A 26993-nucleotide genomic window follows, 5' to 3' on the forward strand; every position below is an offset into this window, starting at 1 on the left:
AATAGTTGGACTTGAATTCCATGGACCTTCGGTGAATGAAAGGAACTAATTAGGCACCTTTCTAAAAAGAGTAAGTGAAGTTATAGTGCATTCATCTCTGATTGGACCGGATCTTCCCGTCTGTGCAGAGTGGGGGAGGTGAGCTAAGGTGAACAAAGGTGAACCAAAACAAACAAGGTGAGGGCCGGTTTTATCGATAAACCAAATGACACGTGATTATTATGATACTGGATTCATCTTTAATGCATAACCTTATGTGTTAGCGGCGTCATTGTACGAAGTATAAGCTAAGACAAGCTACAACGATATCTAAGACTTGTGGAATACTTGTGGAATACTTCGTACTTCCAAACTACATATCACGTATGACCCAATGCGACTCACCAAAATTGGATTTCGTTGCTTAAGATGAACGGCATCACATCTGAGCCGCCGTCATTAGACGCAGGTCAGTTCATTTTATAAGTTCTTATGATCTTTGACTTGGACACTTGGATATATATAGATATACGAGAAAGGGGCTCGCTGACTAGCTAACACATAAGACTAGCCGACTATGATCCAATTCAGCACCTCAACCTACTTTTCTCTCATCCTTCTACCGTATCATCCATAACCCGAGTATCGTCAACTCTCCAATCCCACCATAATGACCTCTCAGCCGAAATATCAAGCCTCCAGACGGCCCAGGCTTACGGACCTAACTCTTCCCTCGAACGCATGCAATCCGCCCAGGCCGAACTCGCTGGTCTCTTCAAGAAGATCGAAACGGTACGCTCACGTGCTATTCAGACTGAGCAGAACATTACTTCCATGACTGCCGATATTAAGCGACTCGATGGCACGAAACGAAACTTGACCCTATCTATGACGGCCCTTAAGCGGTTACAGATGTTGACTACGGCATATGAACAGCTGAGAGGACTAGCTAAGACGAGACAATACAGAGAATGCGCGAGTCTTCTACAGGCGGTACTACAACTTATGCGCCACTTCAACAGTTACAGAAGTATAGACCAGATCGCTACACTCAGCCGAGGTGTGGGCGAGTTACAGAGGGAACTTCTGGAGCAAGTATGCGAGGACTTCGAGATAGCGTTCGCTAAGAGTGAGGTCGGGTCAAGGAAGGCGACGCTGGTCGAGGCTTGCGGGGTCATGGATGCGCTCGGGGATAATGCGAGGGCGAGACTAATAACGTGGTACATCAACACCGAGTTGCGGGAATACCGCCAAGTCTTCAGAGGTAATGATGAAGCTGGAAGCTTGGATAATATTGGAAGACGATACGCTTGGTTCAAGAGGATGGTCAAGAGCTACGAGGAGGAACATGCTGGCATATTCCCACCGCACTGGAGAGTTGGCGAGACTCTGGCTATGGCTTTTTGCGATGGTACGAGAGATGACTATAAGGGTATCTTGGAAAAGAGCATGAGGAGGGTGGACGGTGCCAAGATTGATGTCAACCTTCTACTGAGCTGTCTGCAGGAGACGATGGACTTCGAGCAGACCCTGGAACGAAGGTTTTCAAACGAGCCACGGGCAAGTATTGACACACTTAGCTCTGCGGACGAAAGAACGCAGAGCTTCAATGGGTCAATATCTGTGGCCTTCGAACCTTACCTAAGTCTATGGGTAGAGTCCCAGGACAAGGCGTTGGCAGCTATGATCCCTAAATACAAAGCCCAACCTTTATTACCAGCCGACGAAGAGTTTTCACCGCAAGCTGTTATTAGCTCTGCTATCGAGCTCTTCCATTTCTACAAGCTCACTCTGTCGCAATGCGCTAAGCTTTCGACAAGTGAGCGGTTATTAGACTTGGCGAAGACGTTGGCTAAATATCTCGATGAATATGCACAACAAGTGTTACTCACGATTTTACAGAGGTCAGGCCCGACAGGAGCGCCTCTCCATGACATTATCCTCGTCCTGAACACGGCAGATTTCTGGCATGCGAACACAGGGCAGCTTGAAGAAAATATCAAGAAACGTATAGACCATGACCTTGTGCCAAAGGTGGACTTATCGTCGCAAGCTGACGCATTCTTGGGAGTCGCCAGTGCTGCAGTTATAGCTCTTGTCAACAAAGTCGAGGCAGATTGCGAGGGTGCCTGGCGTGAGATGAAGAACACAAACTGGAGCAAGATGGAAAGTGTCGGAGACCAGAGTTCCTACGTGGGCGAACTGGTCAGTCACATCAATGCAAAGGTAGAGGAAATCCTAGCCGTTGTTGTTAAGCAGCAGTACGCGCGCGCATTCGCCGATAAGCTAGTGGAACATCTAGCAAACTCGTACATCCACGCCATCGTCCAATGCAGACCTATATCCGAAGTAGGCGCCGAACAGATGTTGTTGGACAAGTACGTCCTAACTAAAGCCCTGGAAAACCTGCTCTCACGCCATAACCCGTCTTCCTCGTCGCAGACACCGCACGTGCCGCCAGCAGGCTTCGTCAAGCGCGTCAATGCAACAATGACGCGCATAGACCCGCTCCTAAAGACGCTCCAGGTTCGCCCAAGCCCGCCGGAGGGGCTCGTGCAGGCGTACTTGATCCATGTGGGCGATCGCTCTGATACTAACTTCCGCAAGATCCTCGACCTTAAGGGTATCCGTAAACAAGAACAGGCGCACTTGATCGAGTTATTCGTCATTCACCGTGACGGTCCCGCTAATAGCGGCGGCGGCAAGTTGGTCGCGCAGAGCCCGCTGTTGACGCCGCTCCTAAATGCACCTGGGTTCGGCAGCAGCGGGGCGGGCGCGAGCAGCGGTGGTGTCAACAACCTTAACCTAGGTCTAGGTATCGACCGTCTAGCCTCCGGACCTGGAGCAGTTCTATCAACGGCAGCACAAGGCGCCGCTTCGCGCTTCGACGCAGCCTCCTTAGGAGAGAAGTTGCTAAATGCAGCGCGAGACGGCGTCGAGAGGATGGGTAACCCCGCCGAGCAGGGACAAACGGGGGGCGCTAATGGTAGCAGCGGCTCGGCGCAGAATAACGCGGCCAGTATCAACGAGAACCTGAAGAATTTTGGCAAGTTCTTCCGTAGGGATATCGGCGGCCTAGGGGTTAGGTTCGGGAAGAGGGATGGAAGCGCGGATGAGCATCAGGGAGGACGGTGAGAGAAGAGGATGGACGAGAGGAAGACAAGACAAGAGATGAGATGAAATAAAAGGATGAAATAGGATAATCCTACCTTGACGAGAAGGGTGTGCATGTGTACTCGTTGACTTCGAGTAGATAATGTCTATATGAATACGTGATAAGGACCCTGTTTGTTCACTACAGTGTATGTGCGTATAATTGAATAGGCGAGGAACAGTTCTATATATACTAGTTGTACTGGATACACGGACGAGCAAGTCTGCTAGTCTTCTACGCCTATTCCGAACCCAGCTGTTCCAACAGATAAGCACGATCCAATACAAAGGAATTCGTGGCGGTATGTCACGTAGCTTCACACAATCCGACTTGCTCCCTCTTCTTCGAGCCTTCAAGTAATGCTTCATCCTCGTATCTTCATCGCTCATACAACACTCGCTTCGACTTCACCTAGTCGAGGTAATTCTTACTCATTTCTCTCTTCCCAAGTTTTGATTTTAAGCTTGGGCCTTCCAGACTCTCTTGACAGCCTCGGTTAGACCGACATCGTTCGTCTCGAATTCGTATAGGCCAACACCGACGAGGGCGGTGGCGGCGTTGAGGAGCCACATAGAGGCCTTGCGGGTCTTGGGGTAGCGGCTGCTAGGAATATAGTCGATAAGGACGGACTGGAAGCCAAGATGGCTGTGGACTAGCAATAGAGAGCATAGAATTGCGTCAAGGCCGGGGTTTAGCGAACCGCCGGCGAAGGGCGCAATGGTAAGCGGGATGAGACCGGCGGCTACGAGACGCTCGAAGGTCCAGTGGTACGAGCCATGGGAGGGGTTAGTCTCAGGGATCGGCGCTGGGTCGTTGACTGTTGTCGGGAGGGTTAGCGCTAATTTTTTATTTTCTTTTCGTTCTTCCTAGTTTTCCATGTTTATATCTCCCTTAGTTATAGACGATAGGGTATTTCTAATATATCGATTGGCAATGGGGGAGTAAAGAATCGCATACCGGATCCCTTGATAACCTCTAAAGAGCGCACGCATTGTGTTAGTAAGTGTATACTATAACATGGCCAAGATCGCAATGCGACTAGTAACAACGTACGAGGTCCCGGAGGCAACAGGCTTCTTCTGCTAGAAGCGTGGAAGGCAGCAACGCGCGCGACATCTTTCGAAACCGTCGGTCGGATTAGCTGCTGTCTGGAGAATGTGGCGGTTGCGGATCGTCGGGTCGAGGCGGCTAAAGCTGTCTGCCGGAGCAGCACGGGGCGAACGAGGGAAGCCATTGAGAGAGACGAGGAGATGGTTCGACGTTATTCTGTCTTCGCTCAACTAGTCTCTAGGTCCCTGATACGTATCGGGGGTGGGAGAAGAGAAGAAGTATTGTTTAACGTTTAACGGTATTAACGGTAGAGTGGAATTTGAGGCCGACGATGATGCGTTCGAATCAAAGGAATGCGAATTTCCCACATTTCCCACATGTTCATTGCCGAGGACCGAATGAAATAAGTTATTTATGATTGGTTGAGCTTGCCCGGGAAAAGCCTGGCTAGGAATTACATAATGCCATGTACATGTACGGAATATACCTGTATGTACCTAAGGTACCTATGCATGTCGCAAGGTACATGTACCTACGGAGGTATAGATAATCGATAAGGATATGCACATAATCTTAGCCCCACTAAACTTTTTGAAGCCTTGAATTTTCAAAGTCCAAGAACATTTACATGTGCATATACCTGGACTCTATTATATATTCTCTTCTCGAGAGTAAATAGGACTCCAAATTCGGGAAATACCATAACCTGAACGTCCACTATATGTATTTCATTTCTTAGAGTCGTGGGGGTTTCCCTTTTACCCCAATTCAAATTCCGACCTTCGTTATTCCTACTATTCCTACTATTCCTAACGGCGGCCTGCGCCATCTCAAAGGAATATGCTGTCCAGCGCTGCCCTTTCCGCTGCACGAGGCTCCCCCTTAAGTCTCTGCCGAAGATGCCTTCTTAAATCCTTAGCTGCAAGGCGGCAACAAACTAGATCAATCTCCACCTCGTTTCTTGAAAAACAGGCAGAGGCGAAGAAGATATGGGACGAGAGGGCCAAGTTGATTCAAGAGGGAAAGATACCGCACCTCTGGGATATTTTCAAGGAGCGTGGATACGTCAAAGATCTCGCCGGTACCGAAAAACAGATTAGAGAGCTCATGAGGGTGAAAAGAATAGGCGCCTACGTCGGAATTGACCCTACCGCACCCTCTCTTCACGTCGGCCACTTATTGCCTCTAATGCCTCTTTTCTGGATGTATATGCATGGCTATCGAGCTGTTAGCTTAATCGGAGGCGCCACAGTCAAGGTCGGCGATCCTACCGGTCGTTTGCAGAGCCGCGATCCCATTTCCAAATCTGACATAACTATGAATATTACCAAGATACATTACCAGTTGAAACGTATATGGGCTAACGTCGAGGTCCAAGCGGACCGTTTCGGCTATAAGAAACAACCTAGGATATGGAGTCGGGCGTTGGTAAATAACAGCATGTGGTATAACAACCTGGCCTTCATCGAGGTCGTAGCTCGGCTGTTCAAAGGAATACGATTAGGACCTATGCTCTCGCGCGACACCGTCAAGCGCAAGATGGAACAGGGTGATGGTATGTCATTGGATGAATTCGTATATCCACTGATGCAGGGTTGGGACTGGTGGCATTTGTATAGCAGACAAGGTGTTCAAATGCAAATAGGCGGGTCTGACCAATACGGGAACATCGTCTCCGGCATTGACGCAGTCAAGCACATCCGAGATAACGATCCGAACCCGGCTGAGAAAATTCCTGGCGATTTTCTTCATACGCCTATCGGCTTTACTGTTCCCCTCCTGACTGATTCTTCTGGTGTTAAGTTTGGGAAGAGTGCGGGCAACGCCGTCTGGCTTGACCAATTCATGACGAGCACTTTCGATCTATATGGGTACTTTATACGACGGCCTGATGCTGATGTTGAGGGACTGCTGAAGCTGTTTACCTTTCTTCCGTTGGAGGAAATTAGTAAGATTATGGAGAAGCACAACGAAGACCCTTCCAAGCGTCATGCCCAGCATGCTCTTGCGCACGAAGTAGTTGCGCTTATTAACGGAATAGAAGAAGCAACAAAGGTACAGAATCGGCACAAGGGGCTATTCTCTAAGTCAGGCGATACCCAAATATCTTTATACCCGGCAGATAAGCCACCCTCGGCGAATATGGCATCGAGCTTTCAAATCGATCTGAAACTCCCCGAGTCGCTGATTTTGGGCAAGTCGATAAGTCGAATTCTATATGCTGCCGGCCTCGCAGACAGCGTCAGTGATGGAAATCGCTTAACACAACACCAGGGCGCCTATATAGGCGGTTCTCCCGGTCAACCTTCGGCTTCTAACAAAGGGATGTCTTACGGCGAGCTGACCTACACGCCGATCAAGAACTGGTTTCCCCAGGATACCAGGAATTTCCTCATCGATGGCAAACTCCTAATACTGCGGCGAGGAAAGCACTTCGTCCGAGTAGTCAAGATGGTTAGCGATAAGGAATGGGCAGATAGCGGCTCGATGTACCCGGGCGAACCGGGTACGGGCCGGGTGCGACTACTGAGAGACATGCTGAAGAAGGCCGCTGAAGATAAAAACCTCAGCGTAAAGGACCCCGAGACGAAGCAGAAACTTCTAGATGGAGCGACAAACCTGTACCAGGACAGAAGAGGCCTACTGGAGGATTTCCTACCAGAGTCGCTCCAGGTCGACAGCAACCGCGCGAGGCAGATCCTCAAAGAGTCGCTCATGTACATCCCTGAGGGGGGGGCGACGTCCACTAAGGCGAAGACGGCGGCGATCGACGAGGTGCTAGAGAGGGCCCGTCAGGAGATAGAATCCCGCAACCGGGAGGAGGCTAGGAAGATCCAAAAGCAAAAAGAGCCTAAGAAAGGGCCTAAGAAAGAGCCTAAGAAAGCGCCGGGTGGTGCAGCTCCTAAACGAGATGGGTTCATAACGCGCCACTTTGTAGAATAATTGTAATTTGGTTGTAAAATCAAATGAATTCACCTCAAATTTGCAATAAAACGAGATATGTTTCTAGAAGACGCAAGACTAAATGGATCACGTTCTGGAGTATTAACCGCACGAGTCGATGTGTTAATAATCTACGAAGAGCCGTTGTAGTCTTCCATCCTTTATAAAGTAAGACTGGCCGTATTCCCAGGGTGGCCCTTAAAGTCGCATTGCCCCTCGTGATATAGAACAATCCATACTCAATGCTTGATGCAGTTTTCGTAAATCCACTACCGGTAGAACACGGTGCGATCTCCCGGTTCAAGACTTCTCAGCTTCCTCATTATCTCGCCATCCGTCATGTTCTGCTCGGTGATGATCTGGTCGAAGGAATGGCAGCCATCAGCGTACCGCAGCAATGTATCCTCCTCACCATCGTCGCTTCTTGATAATACACGCCTCCCTGTCGCTAGAGCCTCGAGACACTGCTTTGACACGACATACTTGTGCACCCGGTACAATAGCCCCTTGATCACCCCGAATTGAACTAGCCGCCGCACGTCTACGTGTCGAAGAACGTCAAATCCCGCATCCTGGTGCAGCTTGATCCACTCCATGACACTGCGCCCGGCGCAAAACGTGGTCATCAACTTCACTAACTGGTAGTGGGATACCGGCTGTTGCTGTTGCTGTTGCCGTCCCACATCGGCATCCGTTACGGTATCATGTCCGTCCTCAGTCGTGACAGTGGTAGAAGACGCATTGGCAGTACTAGTGCTGCCAGTAAGGGGATTGCTAATGCATACATACCCGGCGCACTCATCGACGATACCGTCCCTGTTGACGATGAAATCGTGCACGCCGGGCCTCGGCGCGTAGCAGCTACCAAAGAAGAACATGTCTAAGAGGAGAATAGTGTCGTAGTATAAAAGGTGCTGTAGCGCGATCTGGGTGAGCGGTAACGATACATCAGCCAGCCACGCGATACGGCGTACGTCGTTGACGCCATCGACGTGAGGGATGATCTTTTGTAGGGTTAAGTCCCACGTAGGGTCGACGATGTCGGCGAGTTTCATCTTGGGCACGGGCACATGCCAGCCGCGGACAGGTGCGGGAGGTGGGTGGTAAGGGAAAAGCTTCATATTGAGGGTATTGGCGTCGTCGACGGGGATCATGCACTCCCCGTAGTTGTTGAGGTCTTCTTTTACGATCTCTAGCAAGCTCTCGATGGGCCGTCTACCATCGTCTACCCGCCCCTCCGAGCTTAGATATCCGTGTTGGCGCTCCATCTCGGCGAATGTGACTGCCAGACGTCTCACTAGCTTCTCGTATGGGATATGGTCTACATCTGATTCTATGACTAGCCCGAAGTTGAATATGAATTCGTTACGATGGTATCTCTCATTAGGAATGGAGACTGGGAATAGCAGGATGCTGTATTTATTATCTGGTGAGTTTACCGTCATGAACCGGTTGAAGAAAGCTTTCCGCGGAATGATGTACTCCTGGATTATGTCGAAGTCGACCAGGGGCGGCTTGAGGTGCGGCGTATATGTTGTTGCCACGATACATCCTGGTGGAGATTGAGCTACGATCTTGGTTCCTGATATCTGGTGAGTTAATCATAAGAGTTGGAATGAGATTGAAGTGAGAGTAGCTGAATTGAGATGAGAGGATATGTGAGTTATGGTATGTAAGTTTTATATAGGTGTCTTTCATTATAAGATGAGTTAAGATGCATACGTAAATGATTATAAATGATTGAATAAAATAGACAGCTGAAGATATCCACATACCTTCTTGAGGAAGGAACCTCGCGTAAAAGATTCCTTGAATCATCTGAATGTTCGGCCGTACAGAAACTGCCACACATTTAATGATAACCACATTTCAAAGTAGGTATTATGTACCAATAAAAGTTTAGCCCATAATTTTACTTATTATCCCAATAGAATGCGTCGTTATTCGCAATTTCCTTAACCTAAGAACATGGTTGGCAGGTTGAGTGGAAGCAGTTCAACGCTGTGACTCCAGTGGACGGAATGTTTCGTAAAGGCAAGATCGGCTAAAAGCCGGCAGTAATTTCCCCAACAGTGCCAAGTCTAAGCTGCAGCTGCCTGCATTATCTGATTGTCCTATGCCCCAACCGGGGAAGCTTCGAACAAGCACGGACCCACATCCCGCCTACCTTCATCGGATCGCCGAGTTACGAGCTTCCGCGCAAGCCTTTACATTTACAACTACATTTTGTGTCCTTAATACCCTAAAACCTGAATAAAATTTAAGCCGTAAAAAGAAGGGTTTTCATTTATTGTAGTGTTCAATTTACACTCTTGATATTGCGACCATGGCCGAAGCTCCGAAGACCGAGGCTCCTAAGCCCGACGAGCCCACCACGCCAATTCAGGAGCTATGGAAAGTCGTTCAAGCCCAGCCTCATCCTGAAGTCTGGGGCGTCACCCTAGCAGATCCGGCTACCCACGTCCCCAGCCAGATCGTACTGCAGAAGTACCTGAACGCCAACGACGGCGACATCGTCAAGGCCCGGGATCAGCTCGACAAGACTCTGGCGTGGCGCGCCAAGATGAAGCCTTTGGAGCTCCTCGAGAAGACTTATTCAAAGGCTAAGTTTGGGGGTCTTGGATACGTCACTAAGTACGTCGCCGGCGACGAGAAGGCCACCGATGACGATCCCGAGTCTAGAGAGGTCTTCACCTGGAACATCTACGGTGGTGTCAAGTCGATCAATGAGACCTTTGGCGTTTTAGACGAGTGAGTTATGCACCGTTTATTGCAGATCTCGGATCTATTCTCGCACTGTGAAACGAGCAGAATAATCCTCTAACCTACATACTAGATTCATCAGCTGGCGTATCGCCCTCATGGAACTGGCCATACAGGAGCTGTCTCTCTCCACGGCCACGAAGCCCATCACGGCCGACTGGGATCCGTACAAGATCTTCCAGGTGCACGACTACAAGTCCATCAGCTTCCTGCGCCAGTCGCCCCAGGTCAAAGCCGCCAGCACCGAGACCATCCGCGTGTTCGCCCTGGCCTACCCCGAGCTTCTCAAGGAGAAATTCTTTGTCAATGTGCCTGCGATTATGGGTTTCATGTACGGTGTTATGAAGCTCTTCGTCGCTCCCAAGACCATCAAGAAGTTCCATCCGATGTCGAATGGCAGAAACTTGGCACACGAATTCGCTGGCAGCAAAGTTCCCGCGCTTGGCGAGAAGCTTCCCGCCGAGTACGGCGGTAAGGGTGGAGATCTGAACGCTCAGGGGAAGGGGCCTTCTGTCGAGTAAACTCTCATCATCTAACGACGCCAAGTTAGTTCATGGCCACGGTTTTTGGTAGTCGGTATGCGTGTAGGCGGTTTGGTGACGTGGTTGACTAATAATACTGGGGGATGATAATAATGAGGCACGACTTTTGCGTTGACTTTAGACCAAGATATCACACCACTATAGTTCTGCTTTTATAAACACGGATTATCCCATTTTCTCACTCGTCTCTCCTCCTAACTCTGAATTTGAATTTTGCTGAGCATCTCCTGAGCTGCCGTCCTGCATAGCTGCTGTAATTGGATGTCGCTGCGTCTGGCTGTCAGGATCTTCATCATGCCTGGCATTGCCTGTCTCTATATCATTTTTCTTGAAGATCTTTCGTTCGGCGAATTTGAACGATATGCCTTGCTGTTCATACTCTGCCGCAATATCGTCGAATGTCTTCCCCCTCGATGCCGCGTCTTTTCTCAATTTCCTAGTGCGGAAGAGCCAAATCAAATGAGAAAGGAATATACCGGATTCAAGAAGGATGCTATTATACAGGTCAGCCTGACATCTCCACAGATTTGTTCTCAATATCGATGTATAGAGGCTAGGTACCACCTACCATACGATATACAACACGCCGCCCAAGATATCGAAACTATTCTGGACAGCTAAGCTAAGGTAAGCAACACGCAGGTATCTAAGGATATCAAGGGACTTTACCAAGTGACATAAGAGAGAAAAATGCGCCCAGCCAGTCCACTGTCGATAAAGATTAGTGATCTCCTCCTTTTGGTAAAGTCTAGGGAGCCTTAGGTAGATAGGGATATGAATATAACCGCGAATTTTCAATTATACATACTAGACAGAAAGACGAAGTTGATCCCGATCACTCTTCCTCTCCGCTTCCATAGTTCGCCATATGGCGGTAATAAACCAACTGCCAAGAGAATATTCGCGATTATACCAACTACCAAGACCCCAGTGCCATTACCAGCGTCGTATAATGGCTATATAAGTTTAGTTTATGTCATACAGGGTTCAACTGGACAACTCATTCTACATACCCGTAGTGTGACAATCAGGGCTGCTTGCACACCGGCAAAAGCCGCGGCATTGGCTAGCCCTATAAGAACTACCTTCCACATAGGCCATTTACTATTATATAGCAATATCTGACACCAGTTCACAAGGCAAAGCGCCATGAAAGCTTGCGGCTGCACTTGTAAGGGGTAATTGAACCTCTGTACGATGTTATAAGCCCCGAAGGGTACGCCACCTAATTAAGAACATAGGTAGTCAATATTTGAGACATGTTTGTTAGTGAATAGGGAATGTCTTACATAAAGCCCATAGGTACATCATGGAGCCGGGGAGGCCATCGGTTTTCTTCGTTCGCCAATTCGTCCACTGAAATGTACAATCAGTTACAGAAACCCGCTTAATCGCTAGTTATAGGTGCCTAATATACATACTATTTGAGGTATTGTCTGCACGCACCACAAGATCGTACCGATGGTCTACGTAGTTGATATATTTAGCTATTATATTTCAAATGATCCCTCGTGTAATATTAAAAAACGTACGCCGAGAACATTGGCAGCAACCGGGATATCCTGTTGCGGTGCCATAGTTCATGCAGAAACGCTGATTGGTGTGTATCGATCATAAGTCAATTGACCCATCCATATGAGACCAACGATGAATTCAACTGGTCGCGATAGATGTCACAGCTAAAGATAAATACCATATTTATCGGCATGTTGGGTCGCATCCGGTGACGGAGGAGGGGTTTTGTTACACCAGAGGCCGGAATGCCGCGGCGAATGATCTGACCGTTGCGAACACCGACCGGGGATAGTTACGCGACGTAAAGTTTGTGTTATCAATCTATTAACTACGCAATCACTAGCCAACGATTACCTTTTCGATAGGCTCAACTAAGATAAGATCTAATTCACAACATATGACGACATAATTTCTTTAATGATTAGAATATGCAAAGATAGGTAGGTAGGATAGAGTACCTAGACCTAACCCGCCAATTGCATGATGTTTAAGATCGGTCCATGGTGGGGCGACTCGAGTCAGTTCCGGTCCGGATCGATTGTATGCATGTGCTTTTTAGCTAAGGGTCTTGCTGAATAATGCGGGGGATTTTTTATTTTCTCGCCTTCTCGAATCGACCGCGTGAAGCTGACGAGCTAAAATAAAAATATTGACATCGTCGTACAATAAATAAGTAATCCATACCAGGGACCTAATTCCAAATTTGAACTACTATTTTCGGAACTACATGTAGAGCCGCATTTCAAATTTCAAATAATTGCAAATTTTCAGCCTGTCTTACTACAGCGTAGCGACAGCCCCGGCCTCAACAATCTTAGCCCTACCTCTTCCGAACGTCCTCCGAGTCTACCGATATTTGAACCGTCTGCTCGTCTTCCCTTATAACCTATCACCTATCACCTACCACATACCACATACCAACCCAGTTATTCGACGTAAACCCGCCAAAGTGTTTTCCCGGACTATTAAAAGAACTCTTTGCGCAGGCGCATCCGGAATATCAGTTGCGGCATTTGCTTCCTCGGGGCTACATAAATACACAGGACAGACGACCAAAGTCGCAACGAAAACAGCAGCCAGGAAGATGCACAGCAAGGTTGTTATTATCGGCTCTGGGCCTGCTGCCCACACGGCCGCCATCTACCTCGCCCGTGCCGAATTGAACCCAGTTCTCTACGAGGGTTTCATGGCGAACGGTGTTGCCGCCGGTGGTCAGTTAACAACTACTACCGAAATCGAGAATTTCCCCGGATTTCCCAAGGGCATTATGGGCGGCGAGCTAATGGTAAGTGTTTTCACGTCATTCTACGAATATTTCATATATTAGATAGATAGATATACTGACGCAAATCGTTCCAACCCAGGATGCTATGAGACAACAATCGGAACGATTTGGTACCAAGATCATCACCGAAACAGTAGCCAAGCTCGACCTTTCCTCGAGACCGTTCAAGTACGAGACGGAATGGTCTCCTGGTGAGGTGCACACCGCGGATTCCGTCATCATCGCCACAGGTGCTTCAGCGAGGAGGCTAGGTCTTCCGGGAGAGGAGAAATACTGGCAAAGCGGCATCAGCGCTTGTGCCGTTTGCGATGGTGCTGTCCCGATATTCCGAAATAAACCCCTGGTGGTTATTGGTGGCGGAGATAGCGCTGCCGAAGAGGCAACTTTCCTTACAAAGTACGGTAGCCATGTGACGGTGCTGGTGCGGAAAGATCAGCTACGTGCCAGCAGTATCATGGCGCAGCGGTTATTGAAACACCCCAAGGTTACCGTTCAATTCAACACCAGGGGCGTGGAGGTCAGAGGAGACGATAAGGTGATGACCCATATGGTTATCGAAAATACAGTTACCGGAAAGCGACAGCTAATAGAGGCCAATGGTCTGTTCTATGCCGTTGGCCACGACCCGGCCACAAGCTTGGTCAAGGGGCAGCTAGATACCGATGAGGACGGCTACATTATCACCAAGAATGGGACACCGGCAACAAGCATTGAGGGTGTCTTCGCTGCTGGTGATGTACAGGACAAGAGATATAGACAGGCTATCACTAGCGCAGGTACGTTTCCATCCCCCCCTATATCTAAGACAGTGTAGATTTCATGCTGACATCAATGATCGATAGGTTCCGGATGCATGGCTGCCCTAGATGCGGAGAAGTACCTTGCAGAACACGAAATGGACGAGCGAGAGGGAGCTGCTGAGGGTAAAGCCGAGTAACTAATACCCGCGAGGATGTAATTGATACCACCGCATAGAGTTCTATATTAGCGCGTGTGTTGACAGTCTCGATACGTTAGACAGATACCAGATAGACAGAATTGAGAACAGCTCAACTTGAGTTTGGCCGTTTGTTCCTGTTTGGTAGTATTGGTGCCCTCTTGCTACCCTAACCGAACCCAATGACCAGCCCTCCATGTGACTAAACTTTTATGACTGGCTAGCAGTATGTTTTACTCCTACTGGGTAGCTGCATCTTAATCGCGGTAGCATCCTTTCCTCTTTAAACCCACTGTGGCATGTCGTTTTCATTGACAAACATTGAAGGTATTGCTCATTGATCTTTCTACTACATACGGCTTCCGTAGTCTTTGTTTGCGGGGGTAAATCACTACAAGCACACCAACAAACGCACACCGACAAACGCATACCGCTCTATCCTTGGCCTCAGTTTTATATTCAGTCCAAAGAATCCACTTTACGGACCCCCCCGCTAAGACTCCATCCATATCGCAGTCCGTGTCGCTGTCGCAATAGACTTTCGGGGTCTCGTACCATTCTCCCCACTTCAACGGCTCGTTATCTATTAATACAGCCCTCTTCCCCCTCCCCCCTCTTTCTTCTTCTTCCCCCCGAGTTGCCAACCGCTTGAACCCATCTTGGGCGTCATCTACTCTACCATTTTCAAATCTCTCCCTAGGTTTCATCAAGACCTCTTCACACCACTATTTATTATTATTCATCGTCACCATGAGCGACAGAGGTTACTCGTACAAGAGCTCCGGCTATAACAGCCAGGTAAACATTCCTACATCTAGACTTCTTCACCTATCTTTATTTCTCGGATCTTGGGTAATTTTACTCCAAGCTAACTCATACCCAGGGTAACCATTACTGCGCCCGTGACTACGGCAGCAGTGCCTCGAATTCGAACTCGTACCATTACTCTAATCAGTAGGTCATATTTATATTCCTATTCATATTCCTATTCCTCTATATCTGCCGCATGGCCATTTTATTCTAGTGTAGTTAGTACAAATAAACCTCGCGTGATTTTCGATACTAATCTAGGCCTTGTACGAACGTAGGGACGGCTCGTACTACTACTCCAACCCCAACGGCTCTACCTACTACAACGACGGTCAGGGCGGCTCAACCTACACCTCTTCCTCGGGCTACAGATCCTCGTCGGGATATGGAGGTAGTAGCAGCAGCAGCAGCAGCAGCAGTGGTGGCAAGAAGTAGGAGTCTTGTCCAGCATCCGGGGGCAACTCGTGTCCCTTCGTCGCGGCAGCTTGAGTGGCCTAAGCCTTGGGAGTGATTTATGTTTCCTTTATGAACAATATGGATTTGCTTTGGTAAGCCAAGTGATCTAGTCTTTAAACACCAAAAAAAATCATCAAAAGGGCCTTAGTTGGGGCTGCTTCATTCATCTATTTAGTCGTAGACAGCAGATAGGTAGTCTTTATCATGCAAGGTACATCGTCAAGATTCTTAAGCTCTGATTCTTTCGTGCATTTCCAAATTGAGCCAGTGATCAGATTCCTTGTTCTTCAGCGTACATGTAGAATATTTGAGTGACAGACGGTCGTTTCATAGCTACACTAAAGACCAAACCTACATTGACGCCATATACGTGGATTGTGGCCTCATACATAATAGTGGCTAGGCATGAAATGATGTTAAGACGATATTTGCTCATCTATTACATCTTCTTTTATCTGTATACCATACCATAGTATCAAATCCTACGAGTATTTTAACTATTCGGCTACCGCCCTTATTGACGTGGCCATTGATGTAACCCTTATTCTATGTAAAAATCAGCATATAAAAACACAGGAAGCTAGCTCAGCAGACACACGCTTTAATATATACATTTACAAGAATATACAGGGACTTGATAGATGATGAATAATTAATCGATTTTTTAAGAGACAGTCTTTAATTGTACGCCAAGGAAATAGGAGAAGTCTAGCACAGTAGATAAATCGTCAGGTGCGTAAAGGTTCAGATAATCCCAAGTCCCCATCAGCTCAAACAACTAGTAATATTTAATATTGATCATTATTGCTGAACTTGTCCTATGAGTATCGAACTGAGTAAAAGGGGTCCCTGGCTGAAATCGTCCCTGGTCATCATTTTGCTCCTTATTACTATCTGTCCGTGTAACATATAAAAAGGGCAAATCTGGAGTTTTTCACTCCTTTCAATCAAAACCTAGGGATGTGCGTAAAGAAAGCTTAGAGCATTATGCTATGATGGATAGAGACTACAACGTGGCTTAGCATGTCTTGGAGGATAACTGTAATAATACATCAACGGATTCAGAGACATCAGGTCCGCCTTCACTCACAACATCGAGAGAGGAGCACATTAATTCACCAAGAGCAAATACATGGCAATGAAGTAAAACCAGTAAAATCAAATTCGCCTTGAACTAGAACTATGGGTTCAACCTAGCTGTGAACCTAGCTGTGAACCTCATGTCATGGGGTATCAAAGAATTTCACCCTTTTGAAGCTTTAAAAGAAAACAATCCGCGTCTATATCTATCTAATTCGATCCCTCCGCCTCTCCCATCGTCCGCGCCTCGTTCCTCATATCCCGCAACTCAGAAATTCTCGCTAGGATATTGAACCGCAGCGCTGTCAAGTCCGCCACGTGCTCCCTGCCTATAGTGACTAGAAGGCCTTCAGTATCCTTCAGTATATCGCTCAGCATCGCATCTCCGCGATCTGAGATTTGGGCCAGGGTCAACGCAACCTTGTATTTGATGCGCAACGTGTCGAGCATTGTCTCCGGTGTCAGCGGTATCCGGTTGTCTAGCCGTTCCTTTATCATGTCCAGCACTGCGGCAACAGCCACCCAAGAGGCCATCTTGTTCTTCACTAGTGAGGCCCGCACGCTGAATAGCACGGTAAGTGCTTCAAGGGTTTCGCGGTGGAGAGGACCCAGCGATTCTTCCAAGGCTTCAAAGGCGTGACGCATTTCGTCTTCTATCTCGCAGAAGTCCTCCTTCGTCCAATTTTCGATGGGCTTGCCGTTCCACATTCCGGACGCAAGGCTTGTGGTAATGATCTCGCGTTGCGTAACGAGGACCTTGGGATGGTTCTTGCCGAGATTCTGGTCCTGGTGCCACTTGACAAGCTGTAGTCTGGACTGTGCGGCCGATAGCGCCTCTGGGTCTTCTGTTTCCACTGCCTCGTTTCGCTGGTCTATGGCATCGTCAAAATCGTAGAATTTTTCACCGTGGCTTTCGTTAGCTTTGGTTTCTAGACGGAAGCCGAAGGCTTGCTCTGGGCGGTGCTCAGCTTCGATCTCCTCGGGAATTTTGGGAAGAGGCTTCATGGAGTTCGAGGGTGTAAGAATACCACGTTTTCCAGGCGAGTTAGAAGAGGAAGTTGCTTTTTCTGTAGTGCGGTCGTTATTAGCAAATGGAGTACTATTCGAGGAGTTTAACGAGACTCTTTCTTGGACTTACGTTTCCCTTTTCCATTGTCAGGGGAGTGGTGACCTGTGCTAGGGCTTGCATTGGGGCCGGTGGTGGGTTCGGTATTATTAGGTCGGACATCGTAGAATCCTTGGCAAGTGGTTGCCTCTTGAAGGGTTTGTGCTAGTTTGAGTCGTTCAAGCTTCTTCAGCTGTTCTTCCATCTTGGTCACTTTCTTAAAGCGTATCATGTTATGGGCTCCTCGAAGGAACGTCTTGATAACTGACTAGAGTATTTATTAGTATGATATTTGGGTGGACGAGAAAGTAGGGGGTCAAAAGGAGAGTTAGTGGACTCACAGAATCAGTCGTAAGAGGAGGATTGGAGCACATCCAAACACTATCACACCACATCTTCATAGTATACACGTCGCGATCACCGTAGGCGTCTTTGATCTCTTCACAAACTCCATAGCGGGAATTCGTTAGCAGTCTGAAGTTCATATCGATCACCCGCAATTTTTCTTGGAGTTCGTGGATCTTGATTGGTAGTGCTTGGAGCTTGTAGACCTCTGTAAGCTCGTAGAGATATTGAGATACGGCAGACTCAGATCGTACGTCGACAGGGGTCATGTTAGGAGGCATCTCTGGTGCATCGAGGAATATCAACCCTGTGGGATCAATACGGTTAGATGCTTCGCGAAAGAGCACCAAGAAATCTTTCACGACCCAGGTGCCTAGTCCGTGAGCAACAAATACGGCAGCCCGGGGCACGCGGTTGCGACTGTCCTCTGTTGCTCCCGGGTGGAACAATGGCGAGGAGGAATCCTCGCTTGTAACTGCAAACTTCTGTGACAGCTCGATAGTGGTCTCAGATAGACCGTGTCGTCCATTGTGTAGGACGTAAGCACCATCAAAGGCGAAGGTGCGAACGTTGACGTGGTTGCGAATAGGATTGGTAGCAACCGTAACCCAATTCTCAAGCAAATGTTTGAATTTTGCAAGGCGTTTCTGGTCGTCTGAACGGGGTTTGAAGCCATGTACAAGGATGATTCTGGGGTTTTGGGTTAGCCACGATTACCTATTGTAGGTATAGGTAAAAGATGATAAGGGGAGTCTTTTAAAAGAAACTTACTCGTGGGTGATTGGCTTCCCTGGAGTAGAAGGGACCAGGACATCTAATGCTGTTGCCTTCTATATGGTAAGTTAGTGGAGGTCAGCAACGGGAAGACGAGGATAGAAACCCTCAGCTTGTGCACGTACAGTTGAATTCATGATGCCTGATAGCAGTCGCTTGATATGGAGATGCTGGTTAAGAATTCATGGAATAGTGATGGCTGCGGGAGACGAAGTTAACACGATTCTCGGTAACTTGCAAGGCGACATTTATAGATAGCACTGGGATAGAACTAGATAAAATCCACATTCAGAATCGCTTCGTTATTTGTGATTAAGCTTTCATCATATGAATACTGAACAAGGGTAGGGTAAGGACGAATGACGGGCTAATGATATGTATTGGTGAATTGGGATGGGACGAAAACGTCCATGAACTACTCCGTGATTTGGTGGTAAGCGTATCTTGGGATTTTTTCATTGGACTGTAGGCGCTAGTCGTATGCAAGCAACAGCGATTGCTGCTAATACGACTGCTGAATTAGGTAGCTACATTATATACCTCGATTCTGGTTGGCTCTTAAGGATGTTTTCTTGCAAGTTGGCTATATAAGGTAGTAAGTCATCCCCGTGGCCTACATGTGAATTTAGGGGGTCAAGTCACTTTAAGTACTCAACAACGGCTAGGCAACTTCGCCCTTCTGTCAATCCATTGCGCCAATTAACTGGTGCCTGAATATCTCGTCAAATAGATTTCAAAGCTTTGCTATGACTGGCCCGGTGAGCAAGAAACGGTGAACACCCCATGGTATGTACCTCTCACAAATACATTCACTGTGGCATATGATAGAATGGTAATATGACTAACTTCAACAATCAACATTAACACATTTGTTTGCACAGCAAGCGATGCTTTCAGACAATGCGTGTATAACAAAATCAATCATAGGATCAACGGCCTAATGACTAACAGCAAATAGGGGGGCAATGTCCATCCATTTGGAGGCTCTTCTCCCTCATCGCACTATCCCTCTATCCCTCTAGGTACCTAATTTAAATGCAGATATGTATCTCGAATATTTGTTTATCAGTGCTAAATAAACCCCTTTGCGTTTTGATAAGAAGTATTCACGATCTCCTTAGATCGTATCTAGACAATGCAATCACGCACGATAGATACGGAGTAAATGATTACATAAAAGGATCTATATGTAGCATTACTAAAATCGGCTGACTGCTCGACATTGGTTGGTTGGTTGGTTGGTTGGTAGATGCTCAGAGTCGATCAGGAGTGGAGAGTATTGGCACCTCTCCGCTCCGTCTTATCCCACTACTGGTATCCGACTTCGGTCATGAGCTCTACCGAGATATGGACTTATATATCAAGGGTAGGTAGGACATGCACTTGGGATGGGAGTAATTGTAATCCAAGAAGCTATTGTTGTTTCTCAAGTATTATATTTACTTGAAATCCGTGATATCACTTGGTCCTCAGCAACTTCATTATCCAGTTAGTCTCTCAAATGGCTAACCTCGACCTCCGCTTGCCCGAGCCCTTCGCCAGCATCCCGCGGGAATCCTTCCTGTTCGGACCCTCACCTATCCAACACTTGCCGCGTATATCCGCTGCGCTGGGTGGTAAAGTAAACGTTTATGCCAAGCGCGATGACTGTAATTCCGGACTTGCCTACGGCGGGAATAAGACGCGGAAGCTTGAGTGAGTACCTAATTCATGGCTCATTGCTGAATCAATGATTGCACATGTCACATACACCAGAAATACACTTGGAAATATTAGAAACATAGACTGATGAATCATGCAGGTACCTCGCCGCAGAGGCCCTAGCCCAAGGCGCCGATACCCTCGTCTCTATCGGCGGTGTTCAGTCGAACCACACCCGGCAAGTCGCCGCCGTAGCTACTGCACTAGGTCTCCAATGTGCCCTGGTGCAAGAGCACTGGGTAGATCTGCCTCCCGGATCTCCAGATGAAATCCTCTACAGCTCCGTCGGCAACATCCAGCTCTCGCGGCTCATGGGAGCAGATGCGCGTCTCGAGCCCGCAACCACCTTCGGAATCGAGCATAAGCCCACGCTCGCACAGTTGCAGACCGAACTTACATCCGCTGGTCGCAAGCCCTACTACATCCCCGCAGGCGCCTCGGACCACCCACTAGGCGGCCTCGGCTTCGCGCGCTGGGCCTTGGAAGTCGAAGCGCAGGAGCGCGCGACGGGTGTATTCTTCGACACGATAATTGTGTGCGCGGTGACAGGCTCTACATTCGCGGGCATGGTAGCCGGGTTCAAGCTCGCGCAGAAGAAGCTCGGTTCCAAGAAACGGCGTGTAATCGGGATTGATGCGTCTGCCAAGGTGAAGCAGACTTTCGACCAAGTATTGCGGATAGCTAAGGCGACAGGTGTGAAGATCGGATTAGAGGAGGGTGATATCACGGAAAAGGACATTGAACTGGATGATAGGTATCATGCTGGCGTGTACGGAATCGCGGACGAGCAGACGCTAGACGCTATCCGGTTTGGTGCTAAGACCGAGGCTTTCATTACAGATCCCGTGTACGAAGGTAAGAGTCTGGCAGGCATGATGGATTTGATTCGGAAGGGAGAGATAGGAGAAGGGAGCAACGTGTTGTATGCACATCTCGGAGGGCAGCTGGCGTTAAACGCTTATCCCTCTATCGGTCGTTAGTAAACATTGTCTTGATTTCAATAATGTTTTGATTTCATTTTGATTCATTACCAAACGTGATCTATAAGCCAGTCATTGCGAGTCCTAGCCCCCCTGAAATAATCATATCGTAGCCGGAGCAAGTTCGGTATATATGTACAGCAATAGACTCATCATCATATACATATACTCCTCTTCATTTAATGGTGACGGTGAGATTTCCCGTATCATTACTATCCACCATTGATTTTCTTGTAGTGCGATTTTCCAAGCAAAAGATTCAAGAGTCCACTCTAGGGTCTCTCGTTCTGTCTTCTTAATTCCTCCCGGAACATGTTTCGGTCTTGTTGCTCCCGGAAATCCATGCGCCGTTCCTCAGTCGGCGTCCCGGCTAGGCTACCTAGAGCATCCGAGTCCCGTCGCGGGCGGTCCGGCTCGTCGTGGTAGATCTCACCACCGTCAGCCTCGACCTCCCGCTGCATTAATTGGATGCGCTCGTTAGCCTTGCTCTTCTTGCTGAGACCCATCCGGGATCGTGAACTCTTGCCAACACCATATCCATTTCTGCTGCGAGACATGATGTTTCCGAGGCCGATCTGGCGATCCCTTCTGTGCCATAGACAGGTTCCGATAAGACATAGAGCAACGAAACCGAGCACAGTCGGTAGGGCGATTACTAATGCGCGCATATCGGGCGTCTTGCCGGTTTCCGGCTGAGGTCCAGGGTGGTCTGTAACTAGGATAGTGGGACCTGGGATGATATCGCTGGAATTGCCTGTCGCGGTTAAAGTGGCAAGCTGTAGCGTGATATTCTTGCCAGACTGGTGTTTCAATAGACTGCTTTCGATCTTGTAGCTCCAGAAACCCCATGATGCGGACCACTTAGGTGACTCGAAAGCTTGGTCGGTAATTTCGCCTGTTGTCTCGTTGAGATAGTTACCCTGGACTAAGATTGTCGTGTTTGGAACGGGGAAGTACGATGTGTCCCAAGTAACTGTTGAGTGGGTTAGTTAGTTACATGTCTCCTTGTATACGAGTGGTGTAGCGTACAGTAATATGTAGTACCAACATATAATGGTGTCTCCTGGGTCGGTTGACACCACGGAGCATGGTCGCCATCCTTGTTGTGGCAGACAGGGAACGAGCCAGCTCCAGCTGAACCACCGGTTGGAGTAGGAATCGGAGCGGTGCCAGTACTCGTTGAAACTTTCCCGTAGTTGGTCTCGGTGAAAACAGTTGCGGTCAAATCATGAGGAGCGCCTGATATAATGGTAGGAGTTCCGCTGATGGTGCTAAGGACGGGCGTAACAGTACTCGGCTTGCCATCTTCGTTAACTGTCACCCACGGCTCGAGGGCGGAATCTGTCTGTCTAGGACGAAGATTTGGCATGGCAGAGGCCAAAGAGAACAGCAATGCTGACCCGACGGCTGACTTGGACGCGTACATTGTAACGTCTCCTGTAGCTGAATCTCAGATTGGGAATCAGAAAGGAGGATACGGAAGACTCGGAACGAGTTGAAGAAAAAGCCTCGAGGTCGCGTATCAACACCTAGCTACCTAAAAGTAGAAGTCTGGATTAGCAAAGTAAACAATTTATAAGGCGTCCAATTACTTACCATATAGGATCCTAGATAAGGCGAAACAGTTCAATCGAGTACAACTAAGCAATTGAAGCTGTAGTCCCTCCTATCGAAAGTTGAAGACAAGAAGATTTCAAGGTGAATGTCAACAACTTAGAAGAGGATTCCCGGACGATCCATGAAATACATGGAGACTTCTTAAAGGAGATGGGTACAATAAAATGGGTACATACATCAAGTAAGCAGATAAGCTAGGGGAGATATGGCACGCCATAGGTCCATCGCGTCCACCGATCCAGCTAATCCCGGACTATGCAAGTCCACTAATTGCTGCTTACCCCCTGAAAGTTCTGAAGAAACCCCCGCAAAGTACTGCAAAATGAGGCTTGTGGCGTACGGTACTTGCTTCTTAGTGTACCGTGCTAGGTAAATGCATGTACAACACACTAGCTTAAGACGAACACATACCGGAGACGGCGAAGATTAAAAATGGATGCGCGTCATGCAGGAACGCGATCCACTGTTACGCTATCCATGTACTTAGGTACTTCGTATTCGACTTAGCTCCAGCCTCTTAGGTGATTAATTCGCGCTTTCTGATCTTATCTTATGCCACTTCTTTTGCCTGCAATGTTCCACAGGCAAACAGGTTAACTCTTAAAGTGCTAGAGAAGTATAACGAAAATATGGAATGCTGTTAATTATCTCAAGTTCTATCGGGTTTGATAGAATGAAGGGAGCTCGATCCTTTGATATATCTGTATATAACCCCTTACTGTTGTGATAAGATAACTGACTTACCCCTGTTTGTGTCTCTCCAACTCCCCTTCTTAGACATTTTCCCCTTCCCTTTCACCTCGCATGTGTCATTGAGCCGCGCAGGAGTTACAAACGGCTGTCTACTAGGAAACTCCTATCCCTTTTCTCCACAGAGACTCACATCTAAAACATGGATAATAGCCCCAGGTAACTAGATAATAATTCCATCCCTGGTTAATTACGACAAAGTCCATGTAGCAATAGTATTGTTTCTAACGCGAGTGAGAAATAAGCATCATGAGACTCAATTTACATGGCAGTCTTATAATCTAATTCACGGTTAAGTCGTATGAGAACTTTTGCATCCGAGAGCGACTAGGTTAATGACAACAGGTAATGACTCAAGTTGGCCACTAATACTAGATAATATTTTGTCTTGCAGATTGATTGATTGTTTTCAGTGTTATGATAACTCGATGAGTCTTATAAAAACACATATTTATGAATAGAAGATACAGAAAGGACAGCAGTAAGATCAGGCAGGCCAGCGTCCTCGTGGAAGAACATAGAATTCAAAATCGGGGACAGCAAACTTCCACTCCGAGTTATCTCCGCCAATAATCAACACCGGATCTTTAGACATCTTTCTGAACAAGCAAGCTCTTGGCAACGTTGTCACTGACAATATAGCCGTCTGTCTAGCGGAGCCATGTTCCTCGGCGACAGGGCAAAAAAGAAGTATAAACTCTGGAATCTCTCCGAATCTCATCGGTATGGTTTCGTTTAAACTCCATATTTTGGCAAACAGTCTTGATCTGAATCCATTACAACTATCGTCACAGGTGTCACAACGGATTGGCCCTTGTTTGCGGCCTGTGAAGAGCCCTTCCCCCTCTACCGAATGGTGAACGTTTGGCCCGATGAATCGCATTGCGTTGTGTCCGGTTATGCACAAAAGATCAAAGAAGCCAACGCAGAGAATATCGACGTTGGGGCAGAATCCGCGGCGAGGATTAAGCCAAGCCCCATTTTGATCAATATCAAACATGGCAATGGTTGATTTTTGCATAGCGGACCGAGACTCTTGACAAGTTTGCATAAGGCCGGCATCGGTAACGAAATCTCTCGGCTAGTGGGAAACTCTCTCGTAGAGGACCGTATTAATAATTCGGGTCTATACACGCATATAGCTGGGTTGGAAAGATACGCAACAATAGAAAAGTTCCTATATTTATGTGTTAATACACTAAATGACTCCTTTTGTGATGAAGTAATTCCGTTTCTCGGTCGATCTAATATTGGATTGAGAAGATATGGCATAAGGTTGCTCCAGACGAGAAGGAGAATGACTCACCAAATCGCCAAGCGTATCTCAGGTGGTAAGCGTGGAAAGAGGGTGAAATACTTCAGAGACGACATGTCGGCTCCTTTAACTAGGTCTAGAATGTACCGTATGACCGATTAGGTACCTATTGTGTTGGCTGAAAAAGACAAGGACACTTGGAAAATAGCAAGTTTCAAACGCTTCGAATGCTTCAAACGTAGAAGATTGTATTAAGGTTGACAGAGTGTTCCAGGGTTTTCAGGTCGACACCTTTGAGACACTCGGGCTTCACAGATCTTGTTTTCCCTAATACCTGCGCGATGATGACTTCTACTATGTGTGTACCCGTTGTGCAATATAAAACGCGGGGTAGTGACAATATAGCTGCTGCCTACACTAATAAATCTCATATCTCTAGACAATAATTGCTAGTTATAATTTTTATTATCAAGGAATGTAAACCCCTTCGAAGGCGGGCCTGCGATGGAAATTAGAAGAATCATTGCTTGAAACGTTATTTGTAAGTAGCCGAGAAGTAGTAGGAAGAAGTTTTAGGGGGCCATTTTCATACGGATCCGTTACTTTCGGAACTAAATTACAAGTCCGATTGAAATGTGGGCCTCGGATCCGAACTTCGGAACCATCGGGAAGGAACCGAGTCTCGGAAACGTCGCTAGTATCGACCGGCGTATGGATAGGGACATCTAACAACTCATCTATGCATCCAATTTTACATCAAAGGTAAGGACTCTTCGTAATCATTGAGGTAGTAATGATTAATCTATCTATTGGAAGGAAAACAATTTGCAAGTATTATCCTAGTAAGTACCTCCTAACTGAGTGTGGTAAATGTAGCTGCCGGCACTATTAACCATGCAAAGCGAGTTGATATCCCTGGCGATCTATCCAATGAATAATATACTATAGCATGCCCTCGTTGTTCTCATCCAGACTCTGTCCATTATAATTCAATTTCTGTCCTGTTCCACCAATATACCCATTTCCGAAACACTCATCGCATCCATAATCTCATCATCAGTCACAGTGGCACTAAAGTCCTTCTTCATCCAACCTCGTAACTCAATTCCCGTTAGAGAGTCTACGCCGTAGTCCGATAACTGTCCCGGCGGTTCTACGTTCCCCGCCGAAGTATCTAGAACGCGAGCGCCAAGGCCTTAGTAGCTACGTCGGAACGCTCGTCAATGCTCTTGGCCTTTTTGAACAATACTTTTTGGGCTCAGGCTCTCATCATTCCCAATAACCCGTTTCGTCTCATCTGGTAGTTCGGGAAAGCCCGAAAATAGTGGTCTTTGGAGGATTGATTGATGGAAAGGCTAGACCGCGAGCTGAGAGACTTTCCGGTGTAGGAATGCCCATTAAAACTTGGGAGTTTCCTGTAGAGGACCTTGGATAGGAAGGATCGCAATGGATGCCTAGCAGCGCCATTGAGATGCTGCCGTGTTTTTGAAGGTCGCCTCCTACATTAAGTTATAACGAGATTTGGTAAATGATACGTACCCGAAGAACTATTGCTGCGCTGATACAGCCCTTAATTGGTGGCATAGTCTTGGAACAACCCCTAAACACAGCAGACAATGAAGCAATAGACGACACATCGCACTTAGGCATAGCGATATGAACCCCAGTGCCTTAAGTTCCGAGATGACACCTAGGTAACGCTCTCTACGACGGGCCTGCTAGTGAAGGGAGAATCAGATATTTGGCCCCTTTGTTGGCCATATATCTGATAATCGCTCTTCCTAAACCCTATAGGCTACCGGCAATAATGTAGGGCGAATTCTCTTCGAAGGTAGCCCTTGCATATATTCCTTCATTACCCATTATTTTCATCGCAATACACCTTGCTATAGTGATGGCGCCTATAATAATGACGTAGTCGTAATCTACTTCAAAATTAGTCTATATTCTTA

The 26993-nt window shown here is 47.5% G+C and overlaps 12 protein-coding genes across 12 annotated transcripts; 6 read left to right on the plus strand and 6 right to left on the minus strand.

Moving 5' to 3' along the window:
• Nucleotides 1-258: 258 nt before the first annotated feature.
• On the plus strand, nucleotides 259-3285 carry F4817DRAFT_338498 (Vps53-like protein). Its single transcript, XM_049303424.1, has 2 exons — nucleotides 259-448; nucleotides 551-3285. Exons 1-2 carry the CDS (start codon nucleotides 409-411, stop codon nucleotides 3112-3114), a joined length of 2604 nt encoding a protein of 867 aa, XP_049158838.1. The 5' UTR covers nucleotides 259-408; the 3' UTR covers nucleotides 3115-3285.
• F4817DRAFT_338500 (CybS-domain-containing protein) lies at nucleotides 3286-4648 on the minus strand. The gene is made up of 3 exons (XM_049303425.1): nucleotides 4187-4648; nucleotides 4091-4108; nucleotides 3286-3950 (listed from the first exon to the last, which is right to left on the minus strand). The coding sequence occupies exons 1-3, from the start codon at nucleotides 4365-4367 to the stop codon at nucleotides 3592-3594; spliced, it is 558 nt and encodes a 185-aa protein (XP_049158839.1). The 5' UTR covers nucleotides 4368-4648; the 3' UTR covers nucleotides 3286-3591.
• A 148-nt stretch (nucleotides 4649-4796) lies between these two features.
• F4817DRAFT_116781 (uncharacterized protein) lies at nucleotides 4797-7190 on the plus strand. Its single transcript, XM_049297556.1, has one exon. It carries the CDS (start codon nucleotides 5024-5026, stop codon nucleotides 7124-7126), a length of 2103 nt encoding a protein of 700 aa, XP_049158840.1. The 5' UTR covers nucleotides 4797-5023; the 3' UTR covers nucleotides 7127-7190.
• A 205-nt stretch (nucleotides 7191-7395) lies between these two features.
• F4817DRAFT_316200 (nitrogen permease regulator 2) lies at nucleotides 7396-8944 on the minus strand (the record flags this gene model as incomplete). Its single annotated transcript, XM_049300638.1, has 2 exons — nucleotides 7396-8708; nucleotides 8902-8944. The coding sequence occupies 2 exons, from the start codon at nucleotides 8942-8944 to the stop codon at nucleotides 7396-7398; spliced, it is 1356 nt and encodes a 451-aa protein (XP_049158841.1).
• A 333-nt stretch (nucleotides 8945-9277) lies between these two features.
• F4817DRAFT_116817 (CRAL/TRIO domain-containing protein) lies at nucleotides 9278-10551 on the plus strand. The gene is made up of 2 exons (XM_049297557.1): nucleotides 9278-9877; nucleotides 9963-10551. The coding sequence occupies exons 1-2, from the start codon at nucleotides 9453-9455 to the stop codon at nucleotides 10408-10410; spliced, it is 873 nt and encodes a 290-aa protein (XP_049158842.1). The 5' UTR covers nucleotides 9278-9452; the 3' UTR covers nucleotides 10411-10551.
• Nucleotides 9855-12348, minus strand: F4817DRAFT_338506 (uncharacterized protein). The gene is made up of 8 exons (XM_049303426.1): nucleotides 11964-12348; nucleotides 11853-11897; nucleotides 11721-11787; nucleotides 11445-11656; nucleotides 11240-11387; nucleotides 11101-11139; nucleotides 11000-11048; nucleotides 9855-10924 (listed from the first exon to the last, which is right to left on the minus strand). The coding sequence occupies exons 1-8, from the start codon at nucleotides 12006-12008 to the stop codon at nucleotides 10597-10599; spliced, it is 933 nt and encodes a 310-aa protein (XP_049158843.1). The 5' UTR covers nucleotides 12009-12348; the 3' UTR covers nucleotides 9855-10596.
• Nucleotides 12349-12569: 221 nt separating this feature from the next.
• Nucleotides 12570-14330, plus strand: F4817DRAFT_338508 (thioredoxin reductase). Its single transcript, XM_049303427.1, has 3 exons — nucleotides 12570-13231; nucleotides 13311-14007; nucleotides 14074-14330. Exons 1-3 carry the CDS (start codon nucleotides 13031-13033, stop codon nucleotides 14166-14168), a joined length of 993 nt encoding a protein of 330 aa, XP_049158844.1. The 5' UTR covers nucleotides 12570-13030; the 3' UTR covers nucleotides 14169-14330.
• Nucleotides 14331-14918: 588 nt separating this feature from the next.
• Nucleotides 14919-15413, plus strand: F4817DRAFT_316204 (uncharacterized protein; the record flags this gene model as incomplete). The annotated part of the gene is made up of 3 exons (XM_049300639.1): nucleotides 14919-14966; nucleotides 15052-15122; nucleotides 15257-15413. 3 exons carry the CDS (start codon nucleotides 14919-14921, stop codon nucleotides 15411-15413), a joined length of 276 nt encoding a protein of 91 aa, XP_049158845.1.
• A 1311-nt stretch (nucleotides 15414-16724) lies between these two features.
• Nucleotides 16725-18875, minus strand: F4817DRAFT_316205 (uncharacterized protein; the record flags this gene model as incomplete). Its single annotated transcript, XM_049300640.1, has 5 exons — nucleotides 16725-17581; nucleotides 17653-17887; nucleotides 17961-18654; nucleotides 18736-18794; nucleotides 18864-18875. 5 exons carry the CDS (start codon nucleotides 18873-18875, stop codon nucleotides 16725-16727), a joined length of 1857 nt encoding a protein of 618 aa, XP_049158846.1.
• A 1160-nt stretch (nucleotides 18876-20035) lies between these two features.
• Nucleotides 20036-21555, plus strand: F4817DRAFT_116897 (putative 1-aminocyclopropane-1-carboxylate deaminase). The gene is made up of 2 exons (XM_049297558.1): nucleotides 20036-20433; nucleotides 20540-21555. The coding sequence occupies exons 1-2, from the start codon at nucleotides 20240-20242 to the stop codon at nucleotides 21417-21419; spliced, it is 1074 nt and encodes a 357-aa protein (XP_049158847.1). The 5' UTR covers nucleotides 20036-20239; the 3' UTR covers nucleotides 21420-21555.
• On the minus strand, nucleotides 21464-23312 carry F4817DRAFT_338514 (uncharacterized protein). The gene is made up of 3 exons (XM_049303428.1): nucleotides 23016-23312; nucleotides 22449-22956; nucleotides 21464-22392 (listed from the first exon to the last, which is right to left on the minus strand). The coding sequence occupies exons 2-3, from the start codon at nucleotides 22843-22845 to the stop codon at nucleotides 21692-21694; spliced, it is 1098 nt and encodes a 365-aa protein (XP_049158848.1). The 5' UTR covers nucleotides 22846-22956; nucleotides 23016-23312; the 3' UTR covers nucleotides 21464-21691.
• Nucleotides 23313-24173: 861 nt separating this feature from the next.
• Nucleotides 24174-25129, minus strand: F4817DRAFT_116930 (uncharacterized protein). Its single transcript, XM_049297559.1, has 2 exons — nucleotides 25093-25129; nucleotides 24174-24963 (listed from the first exon to the last, which is right to left on the minus strand). The coding sequence occupies exon 2, from the start codon at nucleotides 24835-24837 to the stop codon at nucleotides 24274-24276; it is 564 nt and encodes a 187-aa protein (XP_049158849.1). The 5' UTR covers nucleotides 24838-24963; nucleotides 25093-25129; the 3' UTR covers nucleotides 24174-24273.
• Nucleotides 25130-26993: the final 1864 nt, after the last annotated feature.

This window comes from Daldinia loculata, assembly GCF_022478755.1.
Source record: "Daldinia loculata strain CBS 113971 unplaced genomic scaffold F4817scaffold_26, whole genome shotgun sequence".
Classification (NCBI taxonomy): domain Eukaryota; kingdom Fungi; phylum Ascomycota; class Sordariomycetes; order Xylariales; family Hypoxylaceae; genus Daldinia; species Daldinia loculata.